This window comes from Octodon degus, unplaced genomic scaffold, assembly GCF_000260255.1.
Source record: "Octodon degus isolate 3935 unplaced genomic scaffold, OctDeg1.0 scaffold00024, whole genome shotgun sequence".
NCBI lineage: Eukaryota > Metazoa > Chordata > Mammalia > Rodentia > Octodontidae > Octodon > Octodon degus.
The window spans coordinates 17,868,107-17,883,892 of record NW_004524600.1 but is presented as its reverse complement, the minus strand read 5'-3'; the positions used below and the strand labels follow the sequence as shown (position 1 = coordinate 17,883,892).

The window sequence follows — 15,786 nt, the reverse complement described above, 5'->3', positions numbered from 1 at the left end:
CTGAGCTATCTCCCCAGCTCTAACTGGCTAAGTGATGCTTGCTCATTTACCTGGCCCTGCCCGCCTTTCTGAGGTTCAGGTGTAATAGGCCATGCCTCACTGGTGAGGAAACGTGGGCTAACTGACCTGCCAAGAAAACCCAGTGGCTGCGTCCACAATCAAAGCCAGAACTACACAGCTGCATGGCGCGCCCTCTGCCCTGAGCTCTAGAGCCTCCGCACTTCACTCTAGGGAGAGATCACTAAGATGCTAAGCTGGCATTAAGGAATGGCCACACGTGTACCTAACAGCTGGTAACGGTAAAATCTACTTTGCACAAAAGAAAAACAGTGGCACTGTCTTTGACTTCAAGGCTAATCTGAGGAATCTGAGTAGTAATTTTTGTAAGCTTGGAATATAAGCGGCAGTCTGTGAAAGTCACATAAATAATTCTCTTTCTGTGCCGTCAGTTCCAAATGGCATATCCTGATGGAAGGGTGAATTAGGTATCTGACCCCCAAAGAACAGCAAAGAAGATGCAAGTTGGTGTTCATAAGTGAACCAGGATGTGAGGATGTGTGTGTGTGTGTGTGTGTGTGTGTGTGTGTGTGTGTGTGAGACAGCCTGAGAATCTCAATCTCAAACCTGTTACACAGGTGTGCGGTCTGAACCCACAGTACTAAGTCACCTAAAGTAATTCAATTTTAAGATTCAGTGGAAATAATATTAAGTAAAATAAACTTTACAACGAAAGGCATTTCTTGAGATAGTTTTATAACAAAGGCTTCATCAGGAAAACATAAGTTACTCTAAGTCTGTAAGAACACACCCAGGAAAACAGAAATCAAAACTGACAGAATTATGGGCAAAGTGGGTAAAAATCCAAGTTGTGGGACATTTAAGACATTTTTGTTGTGAGATATATGAACTGCACACACAAAGAAAGAGAATAGAGAAATCTAAGTGTAATTAACAAGCTTACTCTTATACAGGCATTAGAACACTACACCCCAAACTATAGAACACACCCTTTTAAAGCATATATGATATACTGAAAATTTCTTTTCTTTCCTTTTCTTTTGTGGATCCGGGGATTGAACTCAGGCCCTTGCGCCTGCCAGGGAAGCGCTTATTCCACTGAGCCATCTCCCCGGCCCAGATAATTTCTCTTTTTTTGGCGGAGCCAGGGATTGAACTCAGGCCCCTGCACTTGCCAGAGAAGCGCTTATCTACTGAGCCATCTCCCCAGCCCCAATAATTTCTGATCACATACTTTAAAAACCCAGCACTTAAGATCTGAACCCCAGACCAATTAAATCGGCATTTTAGGAGATGAAGCTCCTGCTAAAGTTCCCCAGGTGATACCAACATGTAGCTAAGGTTGCAAACCACTGAACACCAGGTAATTGACAGCTTTCTGTGCTTATATTAAAAGTTAAGGAAAGACAGGCTGGACATAGTGATGCCTGCCTGTAACCCCAGCACTCTGCAGGCTGGGGCAGGAAGACTGCACGTTTGAACCCAGCCTGGGCAACCTAGTGACTTGGTGAGATTCTATCTCAAAATTAAAAAAAAAAAAAAATTTAAAAAATTAAAAAAGCTGGGGAGGTAGCTCAGTGCTAAGTCTCTGGATTCAACCCACAGAGCCATTTTCCCCACTAAAAAAAATTATGTAAGTTTTTGTTTTGTTTTGTTTTGTTTTTGTTTAGGGTCTCACTACGCAGCTCAGACTCATAATGATCCTCTTGATTTCTGCCTTCCTAGTGCTGGGATTACAGGCATGCGCAACCATACCCGAACTCTATCACTGGCTCAGCGTGCCCAGGGGTGGGGCTGATGCGGTGCCAGGGCTTGAACCCTGTCCCTGCGCTTACCTAAGCAAGTGCTTAGTCCACTGAGCTATACCGCCAGCCCTACCACTGAAAAAAATTTAAGGAAGGATAAAAATCTATGCTATAGTCTACTTCAAGCTAGAAACAAAAGACAAAGCGGTGGGGGGGGGGGACAAAAACACAGGAGGAAAGACAAAGGGAGTAAATGCAAGCTACCTTTGCAGTCCATGGGGGATGCTTTCCAGGACCTCCTGTAGAAACAGGAAATCACTGGCAGTACCAAACCCAACACAAACTGCTGCTATACCTGTGGCAGATTTACTTTTATTTATTTATTTTTATTTTTTCTGTATTTAGGACAGCATCTACAGTGTCTACAGGGTCTCACTACATAGATCGGATTCATAGCGATTTCCCTGTTTTCAGCCTCCTAAGTGCTGGGATTACAGGTGTGTACCACCAAGCCCAGTCTCAGATTTACTTTTTTAAAGTTAAACACAGTAAAAGATGAACAATAATATTAGTAAAATCAGACCATTAAGTTAAAGTGAAGTTTTCTTGATCGCAAGCACTGAGTAGCTTTGACAGTCACTCTCAGAACCCAGACACTTGCCAAGTCACCAGACACACAGGTCAGACGGACCACAAACATCCCAGCTGGGCTGCAGTGGGACACGGAGGATGGCCTGGGACAGGACAAGCTGTCCTGCTTCATCCTTGAGATCTCATGACACTTGCCAGTTCATCACGCCACTTGGAATGGTGTAGAATTTAAGACATGGGAATCACTTATTTCTGCAGTTTTCCATTTAATATTTTCAGACCATAGGTGACTGCAGGCCTGAGATAAAGGGAGACTATTGTAATGACACAGAAAAGAGTCACTCTCAGAGCAGGGTGTGGAGGTGCACACTCACAAACCCAGGACTCTGGAGGGCTGTGGCAGCAGGAATGAGAATTCAAGTCCAGCCTGCGTAACTTAGTGATTTAGCAAGACCCTTCTCCAAATAAAAACTAAGACATGGCTAGGAATGTAGCTCAATGCATAGGGAAAAAACTCCAACTCCAGATAAATAAGGAAATTAAATTAGATGAACAAAACATTAGAAGTTATCAGAGGCTATGGGAATTACACTCTTATAATTTTGGCATAGGATGAATTTTTTTTAAAGAAACAAAATTACAAGCTGCAAAGAAGAGAAGTTGGTAAATGTTGGACAACCGCTGTTAGTGTTTGTGCCTGAATGCCCCCCACCCCAGAGCCTCACATGGTCATAGGGGTTGGCTTTGCCGAGGTGGCTCAATCTAGAGTTTGCATTAACTCACTGTCTAGTGCTGTGGTTGGAGGTGTGAGTGCCTCACCGGCAGAGGGCGGGTAGCCCCCAGGCAACCTGAGGAACACCAGAGGCTCCCTCCTCCCTCTTACTCTTGTTGCTTTGCTATCTCCTGCCGCCTTGAACTGCTGCCCCTCACCATGCCACCCTGCCTTGGAGCCAGCTGAGTGTGGACTGAAATCTCCACAAACCATGAGCTTAAATAAACCTTTCCTTCCTTAACTTTGAGTTTTGAGTATTTTGTCTCAGCAATGAGACAAAATGTATGAAGAACTCTGGTAGTTAACAAGAAGCTGACCGGCCAAAAGAAAATGAGCAAGACAGACATTTCACAGAAGTAGAAGCGGAATGCCAGGTCAGTATAAGAAAATATGGTTGGGGTTTGGGGAGACAGCTTAGCGGCACCAGCGCCTGCCTGGCAAGTGCAAGGTCCTGAGTTCAATCTCCAGTACAAAAAAAAAAAAAAGAAAGAAAGAAAAAGAAAATAAGCTCAAGCTGAAAAGTAGTAATTGTTCAGAGGCAAAGTGAAATCACAGTGTTATGTCATAGTGTCCTGGTTTAGGACACACTCCCAGGTTTAGGACACACCCCCTGGTTTAGGACACACCCCCTGGTTTAGGACACACCCTCTGGTTTAGGACACACCCCTTAGTCTGCATTCACTAACCTGTCCCCAGGTCTCCTTTTCCAGGAAAGACTGACGGATTGGTCCGCTGATTATGCCCTACTGTCATTTCCTGTCTTTCTCCTGAATACTCCACCCTCTTTCTTTCGGCCTCTTCCCCATACCATAAAAGACTGCTTAAAAAACAACAACAAAAAAACCTGCTTAAGTGTTTCCTACAAGTTAAAAACTATCCTTTCGTCAAGGCCATACCTTCTCTTCCAAATTCATCCCCTCAAGCTTACAGCCAGCCTCACCACACCCCTTGCCTGCACATCCAAAATTCCTAGGATTGTTTGGTCTTTGCCACTGGTGGTGTTTCAACCATTATTCCATGAAAATATCCCTCTCACCTTGTTGTTGAGTAACAGGGACCACCCTCCTGACACTCCCTTCCTAGGCTGCCTGCTAACACTAACGTATTCTCTCTCCTCTCCTCAAACATATCTCTGCTCAGTAATCTTCTGCTACCTTTTCATTGGTGGGAGGGGTTGACCTCAGAGGTCACACCTGCTAGGCCAGCTCTCCCTCCCTCCCTCTGCACCCCAGCGCAAGCTGTTCCCCTCTATTTCTGCATTCCTTCCTATCCTGCCTTTCTACTTGTGAGCTAATGATTATTGAATCAGTATCAGTAGCATGCACTTGACACATGGCCCCTGCTTTACAGAAGAAAGCTTCCTATTAAAATTGTTGGTAAAATATCCATAAAATATTTTTTCCTAACATGATGACTCCATATGGCATGAGTTTACTTCAAATGACATTACACTTAGGCACAAGAAACAGAACTCATTGGGGGATAGATGGAAAATGTGAAGGTGGAAAATCTGAAACTGAATGGTTACCCTCAATTTTTAGACGCAGAACGGTATTCACAAAATACTTTTGAGGGTGCCTGGGCTCAGGGAGAGTGCTTGGCTAGCAGGTACAAGGCCACTAAAAATAAACCAATAAACAAAGCCCTTCTGCATGGTGGAATCTGCTATATGTCATTCCTGGAACTAGGAGCAAAGATCTGTACCAGAAATTGGCAAAATACAGCCTGCAGATTAAAACTGTCCTGTTACCTGTTTTTATAAATAAAGTTTTATTGGAACCCACACAAATCCATTCAATTACATCTGTCTATGGCTTTCATCTGACAAGGGCTGAGCTGAGCAACTACCATAAAAAAAAATACAGCTCGCAAGCCCTGAAATATCTTCTTTAGCCATTTATATAAAAAGTATACCACTTTTAATACAGATCGATACCTTTTCCATGGTGAACATTTTTTAAAATGTTAATTCATGTAAATTATGTTTTCTAAGACTAAAGATAAATCCTGGCTATCAGAAAGCCCTCCTCATCCGGGTTTGGATGAAGACAGCTTCTATGCTGAGAACTAGTTTTCTCTGAGACTTCACTGAAAGAGCTCACTAATTATATCGTCAAAGTGGCTTCAATAATCCGAGGCAGAAACATTCTGGAATATCTGGTTAGGGCTAGAGGGTAAGTGAACACTGGACTCAGTGCAGTGTCCCTGTCAGCACGGCAGCCTGGGACCCTTGCCTTGTCTGCAGGTGTCAGCCTGGCCCAGGGCTTGTCTGCCCGGCGGTCGTAGTCCGGGGAGTCGGTGACCTCTACGTACTCATTAAACCGCAGGATCCTTCGCGCTTGCAGCTCGGCTACTGTGGGTCGCAGGCTGAGCTGCGGAGAGGAGGGGAAAAGGCAGGGGTCAGAAAACCACTTTCAGCCTCACGGTGGCGAGTTTTCTGCAGAGAACACTTCAGAGCTTGGTTAAATAAGGTCACTTTCAGATACCCCCCCCCCAAAAAAAAAGGCAGTGGGCATCTCGGGAATTTGTAATGAGAGCTAGAAAGCAGCATGCCCTAATTTCTGACACTATAAAAACCAGCACTGTTAGATAGGTCAGAGTGTTTGGCAACCAGCTGCACTGTGTCATCTATCCCCGCTTGCTATCTGTTCCACTACCAGGGACAGACAGGGACGCCAGAAGGATGGTCACCCAGGGGCAGGATGGCTGGGCTGGGGCTAAGTGACCAGGGCAGAAGCTGTGAAACTTGGAGGAATGGAAAGGCACAGTTTCCCATGAAAAGGAGGACATGTGCCTGGCGCCATCATGTGCCCTTGGCCAGAAAAGCCATCCTGGGAGACAAGAGGGCAGGCCTTGCCGCCACCTTTACGTCCTTCTCATCACTGGCTTCCTTCTTGTGGTCTCTACGATTCAAATTTATAATTCTACAGAATTCAGCCGGCCCTCTAGGGACTTGCTTTCATCTTTTGGTCTTTCCTCAGGCCTGTGAGTCAGATGAAAACAATTAGGACCGATGGAAGACATCAAGCCTCCTGGATGACAGGAAGCAGGCAATCTCTGCTGTTGAGATTCCCCCCTTGGGAGGGCCTCTCTTAGCTTGAAGGTATCAATGTTTCCAGACAAGGGGATCCCATCTTCTGTTCTACCGAAGGCAGTGATGGCGAACCTTTTAAAGTTTCTAATGGTAACAAGCAGCCCATTTTTGCATGCTTCCCATGGCTTCCGATGACCTAGAGGGTCCATGACCTACAGGGTCTAGTTTCAGTATCTTTTCATTCTTACACATACTCTGTGTAACCCAGACTATGTCCTCAGTGGAGATAGTCCTTACTTGCACAAGCTCATACACAGTACATGCTGTAGATGCTCTGTGATCCTGGCACTTGGAAGGCTGAGGCACGAGGACTGCCATGAGTTTAAGACCAGCCTGGGCTACATAGTGAGGTCAACAGCTTGGACTACATAGTGTAACCCTGTCTCAAAAAGAGCTCAAACATGAAAAGGAAAAACAGTTCACGCTGTACCTGTCAAAGCTTTCAAGAACTCTCAGAAGGCCTGGACCCCCTGAACCCACGTGAGCCGGGCTACGGCAACTGGAGCTCCTTCGAACCACAGGAGCCCTGGTAGGCAATGGCAAAGCTAGGAATAGTCTTCTTTCCCTTGCATCTTACATGGCGCCCCACTAGGCAGCTGGCTTCATCCTGCTTCTGCAGGGAAGCGGGAATGAGTAGGACCTGCATCCCTGTAGGGGGCAACACATGGTGGGCCCTGGGGTGGGGACAGAGGGGCTCTGCCTCATCCTGAGCCCAGGTGGGCTGAAGAAAGGGTCTGTGTGTCCTCTGAGTGCGCCTGGTGCAGTGCGATGGGGCCACTGCCCGTGTACAGCAGGCGACTTTAGGTCCACGGACTATGACGGAGCCCCCAGAAACAGAGCTCACGCAGCGCCCAGCTGGAGCGTGATCTGACATTATGCACTTTGGGGGAAAGAGCAATCAACTCAGGATCTCTGGAAAAGCAAACAGAATAAATCGGTCCTTATTGCTTTTCCATAGGAACGGAGTGTCTCCTGTACCCTCCTTGGAATGCTTCTGCTGGGAGCTCCCCAGACAGAACTCAAGGGTGTGGGTCAGGCCACACAGGTGACAGCAGTGTCGCTTTTAGTCACCTGGCCCCTGTCCAGGTAGGAGAGGACTATCTGAGGACTATTACAAGGGTAAATACTGAAATATAAATTCTAATGGTGCTTAACTGTTCTCAAGACAACTATTTTCACACACACACACACACACACACACACACACACACACACACACACAAAGTCATTCCTGGAATAGGATTTATATTTTCATGAAATACATGGAAACAATGGCCTGAGTTTTGGAAAGAAGCCACTTGTCAGCCTAGGCAGCACCATGGCCAGAGGCCATGGCAGAGCTCCCTAATAAATTGCCCGGATCTGGTATGCAGAAGTGGCAAATTGGCACCGAAGGGTCACAAAATTGCCTCCCAATCCTCTCTCATTTAACTGCACTTCCAAGACTAAATGGGGACACGTGAGCATTCTTAAAGCTGTATTTTTTAAATGGAAAGAGCTACACTGAAATGTTAATTTAGCCAGGGCTCTCAAAACGGAACATTTCTGTGTTGTATTTTTTTGTTCCGTTTGTGCTTCAAAAACTTTGGATACAGAATATGTGTTTTCTCAATCTGTAAATATAATTGAAAACCCTTCACTTTTCAAAATTAACATAATATGCATAATTACATGTGTATTACAATCTTAGTGTCTATGGTTATTCAGCAGATGAAAAGGAATAATTTTCCTAAGCATCAGATTTACATGTAGAGAGCGGATTTATACTGACATGTATCTCAACACACATGTTCATTAACAGTTATAATGTCATCACCTTCCGGCTGAGTCTACGCTTAAGTTCCATTTTTGCTTCTTGTTCTTCTTCTTCATTCTTTTCTGTTTATTGAGGGAAGAAAGGCATAATGATTTAGTTACCATTGATACTTTTATAGTCAAAACATTCTGTTAGTGCACCACTGTTTGACTAACAGATACTGATCAACACTATTAACATCTTTAAAAGGTTGCCAAATATATATACATATTATTTTTTTTCCTAGTAGAACTGATTGACTAATTTTAAACCTTTTTGCTATTGTTTGAAAAGAACAAGAAAAGCCCTCAAAACCTAAGTGTGCCCATACTCTGGTGAAAGCCTTCTTTCTATTGCTGGCCATCTAGTGGGTCTATAGGTACAATTTACCATAACTCAGATAAAACTTTGCTTCATGTGGAAAGCCTGATGCATACTAAAAGAACAAATTAGAACCATCTGATGTGTGTCTGAACTGCTGATTTCCATTCCAGTCCAAGCAAAATATTTGATTTGTCCTCCTTGGTTTCCATAGAAGCAGAATGTAAGCATGTCTTTGGCCTCTGTGTTCAAACCAGAATGTTCTGAATGGAGTTATGGTGTACTGTGGGCGGAAATTATTTATTTTCTTATGACTTTAACTTTCCAAAGTCTTTATTCTCTAGCATTTCACTGAGTAGTACAATTTAGTGCTAGCAGATGAGTTTTTTAAAATGTCCACAATTTTTAAAGAAACAAATACTGCTTTAGGTTCTATAGGTGCTTATTTGGGGAACTTTGTTGCTTTCTGTAGCTTTCTATCTGTTCAATAAATGAGCACAGATTTTATCACTTAGTTGCCAATGCTTATGAAAGATATTTTAGAAAGTACTATTATGAACTCTACAGAAAGGAAATTACATTGTACAAGGGATCAACACAAAAGCTAAAGAAAAGAAATCTAATATGAAAAGATAATTGTTTCTTAGAGTTCAAATAAATTTCTTAATACTGAGATTATTTTTATGAATAAAATATGTATTTAATATTTGCATTTTTTAGCTGGACTACCTACATTCTCTATAAAATTTTCCTTTTCTGGATATAGGAAAGAGTCTACATTCTTCTAACATACTTTTATTAATAAGGATGAGGATGATAGGATCACTTGATTAATAAGAAAGAGGTTATTAATAGAAAGTGAACCAAATTAAAATCACCCACCAGACAAAACATGCAAGAAATGTCAAACAAATCTTGTTATAATTCAAATTGCTTACTATGAACATATTGTAGGTCTTGCCAATTGTTCAAAACAATGTCTTTTTATACCATTAAAGTATAGCGGGCAAGATAGCTCAGTGGACTAAACACCTGCTTAGGGAAGCACAGGGACCGGGGTTGGATCCCAGCACCACATGCTGCACTGGCCCACCCTTGGGTGCGCTGAGCCAGGAATCAAGACCAGGTATGGTGGTGCATACCTGTAATCCCAGCACTGGGGAGGCTAACAACAGGAGGATCACTACGAGTCTAACCTGTGGAGTGAGACCTTATACCAAATACATTAAAAAAAAAAATTCCAGCAATTCCAGGAGTTCTATAAAGTGTGTGAGTTATCGATTTTACATAACAAACAGGTTCTTGTGATTAAAACCAAGACTTTATAGGGAAAGAAGTTTGATGACATTAATAAAAAATAACATAATCCTTGTATTTTATTTAATTCTTTATCTACATTATAAAAATAGCATTATGCTTCCTTTTTAAGGGTACTTTCCCAAAACAAATATTAATAATAACAATAAAAAAATATCTAATATATCTCAAACTAAGACCTGCTACAATTTTCATTAAATATGCAAAATGCCACTTTCTTCAAGGGAACATTAGTTTTGCTTCACTAAGTGCACCATGAACTAGGTGCCAGTCAGTGTTGTTTAAGAAAAAAAAAAAAAAGGGCCAACTGCAGTTAGGAAGTTGAAGAGGTAGAATTTTACCACCCGGAAATTCTTTTTGACCTCAGGAACCAACTTCTTTACGTTTGCCAAGCTCAGAACTATACTTCTAAGGAAGTGGGAGGAAGAGGGAGAGAAGGCAATACAGTTGCTCCTCTGTACTCTAAGCAGGCATGTAAAAGCTCCTACAAAGAGTCAAGATTAAACTCAACAGCAGTACTCAAAAATGCATGGAGGTTTTGTATGTTTCTACTACTTTTTTTCCCCTTAACCCTGGGGATTGATCCTGGGTTCTTCACAGTGAGATAGGGTTTCACTAAATTGCCCAGGCTATGAACAAAGTCAATGTCCTCCTGCCTCAGCCTCCCGGAGTGCTGGGATCATAGGTGGGTACCCCCATCCCAGCTTCTACAACTTTTAAATCACTAGAGGATGAATTGTAAGGGAGTATGTAAACTTCTGTGGGCCCTTTAAAGAGACTGACGGCATATTCATGAAGGAAGTGACACAGCTCATTGATAAATCTTGTTCTCAGTACCTCACACAGGGGGCAGACATTGTAGAACTGCCAGGAAGCGTTTCTCATAAACACAGAAACAATGCATGTGGTTTGACAGCAGTACACACCATAGGAAACCTGCCTGGCTACCAGTGCTGCCCTGACCCTGTATAGATGAGGCAAAAGGCAGCAGTCCCAGCAACTGGAGGATTATCACAGTCTTGAGTCATTAGTTCTGATAAGCTGTGTTCACAGAGGGCTTAGGCCTATGGATCTGTTTCTCTTTTTGCTGTTTTACATATTTCTATGAGGGTCAGATTTTGTTGTTGTTGATAGTTTTTGTTTTGTTTTGTTTTGCTTTCAGTACTGGGGATTGAACTCAGGGCCTTCATTCTAAGCTACATCCCCAGCCTAGCCCAGGATCTCTCTGGCCCATGAGTTCACAGTAATTCTCCTGCCTCAGCCTCCCCAGGGCTGATTACAGACATGTGCCACCACACCCAGCTAAAGTAAGTGGCCTTAAAAACATAGATTCCTTTTTTCAAATAGTCAATCATGTTGCCTGCAAACAAGAGCTAGAGATGGAACACACAAGTAAGATCAATCTACACAGAAGAACTCAGAGGCAACAGGGCTGAGTCGGTGTTTGTGAGGAAAGCTGTTCTGCCCATGACTGCCATGATTGCAGAGCGCCAGGTTGGGAAAGCGGGCGGCCACACCGCCCTGCACCAGGCCTCTCCGGACTGGAAATGTGCCTCTCATTTCCAGAATCAACACGAACTTAAAGGAAGGAAAGGTCTGGAGTCAAATCTGAGGTTGACCTCAGTGTTTTCCTTTTTCCTGAACATCCAGAAAAACAGGGTCCTCCGGCCAACCCAGCACTAAAGATCAATGTGTAACACATTTCCGCATCCGTGCAACTGTTCTTCAAGTCAGCAAGCTCCAGTGTGGCTTGGCACCCCTACCCATAGGAGTGGGGAAGAACTGCCTGGGATTCACTCTTCTTTCATAGGTTCCCTTTTTTCCCTAAGTACTACATCAGGCAGCCAGTAAGACACCCAGTACGGAGCATACTCTCTACATTTGAGCTTACTTAAAGTTTAATTCAATGTATTGAGGAACCCACTACTGAAAGCAATGAGGCTTTGGGGTTTTACCTGGTTGTTAGGTGTTGCTTCCGCCATCCCTCAGGAGAACTGAAACACACATGGATCCCCCTTCTCTAGCCATGAGTTTTCCCTCTAGGGGCTGGTACTTCTCTACTCTCACGGGCACCTCTATCATTTCTTGGGTTCCATTTCACTTGAGATTTAAAAAAAAAATCCTTGTAGGAAAAAAGATCCCCCAGACTGGGCAGTGGGTGCCTCTCGTCCCACTGGGACATCTGCAGTGCTGGGCTGCCTCAGTTATGGCAACCGTAGTGAAATATGGGTTGTCAGCAGGCCACGCATACTCTGCAGCCTGGTTGGAAAGGAATTCCCTTGGCCAGCCGCTGGCCACACTGCACTCAGGGCTACCTGCAGTGGTGCCAGTCTCCGTTCTTCAATATTTCCTATGATAGAAAAGCTCTTTTGAAACTGGGTTAACAGAGGAAACTACAGGGAGGCTGCACTTGAAATTACCCACTTCTCATGGCAAACTGCATTTCAATGGCGGTTTTCTTCTATTCCACCAAATAGACTAGCAGGAAAGACACAGTGGAAATTAAGTGGGAAAATGAACGGAGAAAGTGCTTTACATGTTGACAAACTATAACTCAAGAAGGAGCCAGAGTTCTCATAACAAAGCAAAGTGAAAAGGAGTGAGGAATTCCTCCCACAAGAACTTGGTTTTAAACTGTGAGGTTAAACCTAGCAACAAACTGTATTATTACTAATAATATAGGAATGTTTGATTTATTCCCTTGTAGATGCTTTGGGTTTTTCTTTAATATTTATTTGCAAGTAGCCTATTTTTTTTCCATGAAATATTTGGAATACATGGACTATATGTCATCTTTCTCAAAAATGATTATGGGCACAACTCCGGTCCAGGAGATATCTGACTCAAAAGTATAAAACAAAATATAAAATTGAAGAAATTATTTTTTTAAATGACAACAGTATCTACATATAACATAAACGGCCCACTTCAGTCAGCTCTGAGGAAACTCAAGTGCTACAGTTCCCTCCTGAGGTGCGGCACGTCTGTGAGCCAGCTTGCTAACAGTTCCCAGACAAGTCACTGGCTGGCATGGGACACTCACGTTTTAGGATATTTCTTTGCTCCAATTCTTCAGTTGTGGGCCTTTGACTGAGTCTCCTAGGGTGACAAAAAATACACAATGCATTAAAAATGAGCTTCACTTGTGGGGGAGACACAAGGTACAATAAAAAAGCTAGCTTTTCTTCATTTTTGGAGAAATAAAAATCCACTTAAATCAGTGAAACAAAACTTGCCGTTCTATCAGTTTGACTGTGGCCGAGACCCTCAACTGTCCACTCTTCCTCTTTCTCTTTGGAACAGAACTGAGTCTGAGCTGGGCGCCTGCCAGCCAGCTTGGTGATGAGACGATGTCTTGCAATGAGACACAAGCTAAGGTGCTGTTCGCCCTTAAAAGAACTTTGTGTGTGCTTTCTTTTTTCCCTTTCCTTCTTCCTCAGGCTACAATGTGGGTGCAGTGGTGTGAGCCCGCTCTGACTATGCAGATAAGACTATTCAAGGCGACACAGGAAGCCCGGATACTACACTAACTTCTGGGAGCCGCATCCCGTACCCGTGCTAGACAGCTCAGCCACCTCTGGGCTGTTACGTGGAAAGGGAGAAATCCACTCTGCTGGAACCTCTGTACTTCTTGGTCTGTCACAGCAGCTTAGCCTGTGTGACAGGCCTGATAGCCTAATTAGTATGCAGGTCATTCAAGTCTAAAATCAGTCACTCTCAAGAGTTTGCGCCAATTCAGGAATTACTTGGTCTAGGCCCACAGTGTTTCAGTGACATACTGCCTTTGGGACTGCAAAGGAATCCATGGCACAAAATGATCTGAGATGGGCCAGCCAAATAGCTCAGCAGATTAAAGCACCTGCAAGCAGGCGCAGGGGCCGGGGGTTCGATCCCTGGGCCTGCCTTGCTGGCCACCCCCCCCCCCGGAGGGGGGTAAGCTGAGACAGCAATTGAGACTGGGCATGGTGGTGCATGCCTGTAATCCCAGCTCTTGGGAGGCTGTAAACAGGTGGATCACTACAAGTCTGATCTGTGTGGTGAGACCCTGTAGACCCTGTCCTAAGTACATTTAAAAAGAATAAATAAGTAAAAATAAAAATTCCAGGTATTGTGTTGGTACTTTACTTACATTTTCTGCAATCCTCTAAACAAATTCAGCAAGGCTGCAGTCAGTTCCCACACAGTAGATGAGGAAACAAAAGATCACTTAACTTGCCTAAGAAAACACTAGAGAATGCTAGAGCCACGATCCCTACTGGCATGCTTTGAATTAGATGTTTTGTTTGTTTGTTTGTTTTGCAGTACCAGGAATTGAACTCAGGACCTTGTGCTTGCCAGGCAAGTGTTTATTCTACTGAGCTATCTCCCCATCCCTATATTAGATGTTTTAAACATCCTAAAGCTGCAACTGTGGGTAAATCACCTTTGAGTGACAGATAGTTGTACTATATCATTGAAAAACAATTACATAAGATGCACATATTAATCACCATAATTTTTATAGGTATAGTCTCTGTATATATTTACAAAGGCTTTCAAATTTTAGAGGTTGCCGTGAAATCCTAATTTCCAAAAAACAGGTGTGCTCTCAACTGGATAGTTAGACTTGGGACAGAGAATTCTCCACACATCCACCCCACATAAACACCTCCAATTCTCCAGGGCTCCCTGCGGAGCTTCCAGGAATCCTTGATGAAGCAGTTAGGAAACTGATGCTCTCTGAGGGTCCACAGTCATCATCTTTTCACGATGCTCTTTATCAATCCCATGTTTAGCAGTTGGTATAATTTGTCACAATAAACATCTTTGTAGAAAAAGTTTTAAAATGTTTTTGAATTATTTTCTCCTTGTACCATCCCCCAAATGGAACTAACACACAAAGAAAAAAAAGATTGCTTTATGGTTCCTGTCCTAATGTTACATTGCTCTTCGGAAATATTGAGCAAGGACAATGTATGTGTGTCCTCTTTTCTCAAACTTGCCAACATTGGGTTTAATTTTAAAATGTGCTTCAGTAGTTTAAAGTTGAAGCACAACTTAAATGGATAGGAAGACGTACTTAATTTTATCAAATGCTTGCTGGGCCACAGGGGCTGCACAATGGTAACACATCGTCTCATTTACCCCTCCCACCCACGAGCTCCCAGGACAGCATCTCGTTCAGAGGCAGGCAAGCAAAGGCTCTCTTCTGCCTTGTTCTAGGAACTGTATTTCTGCTGGTACCAGAGAAGTCCACACTGTCACTCTGTTGCAAGTGCTGGTATTGAATCCAGAGCCTCTCGAGTCCAGGCGAGGGCTCTGTCACAGAGCTGCACCCCTGGCCCACATGCCTGGATACTAAACAGTCACTTCTTCCAGGAGTGCTCATGAACAGGACCACAGTCTCAGCCATCTTCCGAACCTGCTGCAAAGGGTCCCTCATCCTGTCTCAGTGGGTGATTTTTTTGGCCTATATTGGAAAAGATGACATTTCTGTGTGATTTCATTTTATGGACTGAATCTGTTATTGATGACCGGTTCTATGTCACAGACCCATCAGCCTTCAAGGTCTAAATATTTCTATCAATGAGGAATGTTCAGCACCCATGTTCATCAGGTGTGCACATGGCATGAACCTCGAAGGCTGATGGGTTCAGCTCAAAGCTTCTCCCAGAGTCCTGGGGGTGTTCCAGAGCAGGGGCCTCTGGCCTCTTCCAAGCTTCCCTCAGGCAGCTGCTGTCTCTGAGGTCTTCCTCCCTGTCTCACCACTGGAAGTTCCTGGGGCTCCTCTTCCTGTGGAGGAATAGCCAGTGGCCTCCAGAAGCTCTCTGTCCACCCTCCAGGGTGGCTCTGGTCATACAAGTCTTCCTCTATTAGGCCAGGATGACAGCTTCTTCCACCTCCAAATCCTGTTCTTGGATTCCAGACTGTTTCCTTCTTCCAATATGCAAACAGTGGGCACACAGAGAAAGAGTTGGAAGAACAGCAGTGCCTTCATACACTAAAAGTGACCATCAAAAATGAAAGCTGTGCTGGGATTGTCCACTTCTAACAAAACTGCCAGTTCAGTGGACCTCTAAGTCACATGTGACAAAAGCAGAAATAATACACAATAGCAAGAGCTGTCAGATAATCCATTTGCTTCAAGTTAAAT

The 15,786-nt window shown here is 43.7% G+C and overlaps 1 protein-coding gene across 2 annotated transcripts in view; it reads right to left on the bottom strand.

Annotated features, from left to right (window-relative positions):
* Positions 1 to 15,786, bottom strand: part of Phactr2 (phosphatase and actin regulator 2) — a 134,654-nt gene that overhangs the window by 18,090 nt on the left and 100,778 nt on the right. For both annotated transcript variants that reach the window (XM_004628551.2, XM_023712233.1), the window contains 3 exons: positions 12,697 to 12,752; positions 8,037 to 8,098; positions 5,361 to 5,498 (listed from right to left, as the gene is read on the bottom strand). In XM_004628551.2, the coding sequence (XP_004628608.1) occupies positions 5,361 to 5,498; positions 8,037 to 8,098; positions 12,697 to 12,752 (256 nt within the window). The remainder of the gene's footprint in view (positions 1 to 5,360; positions 5,499 to 8,036; positions 8,099 to 12,696; positions 12,753 to 15,786) is intronic.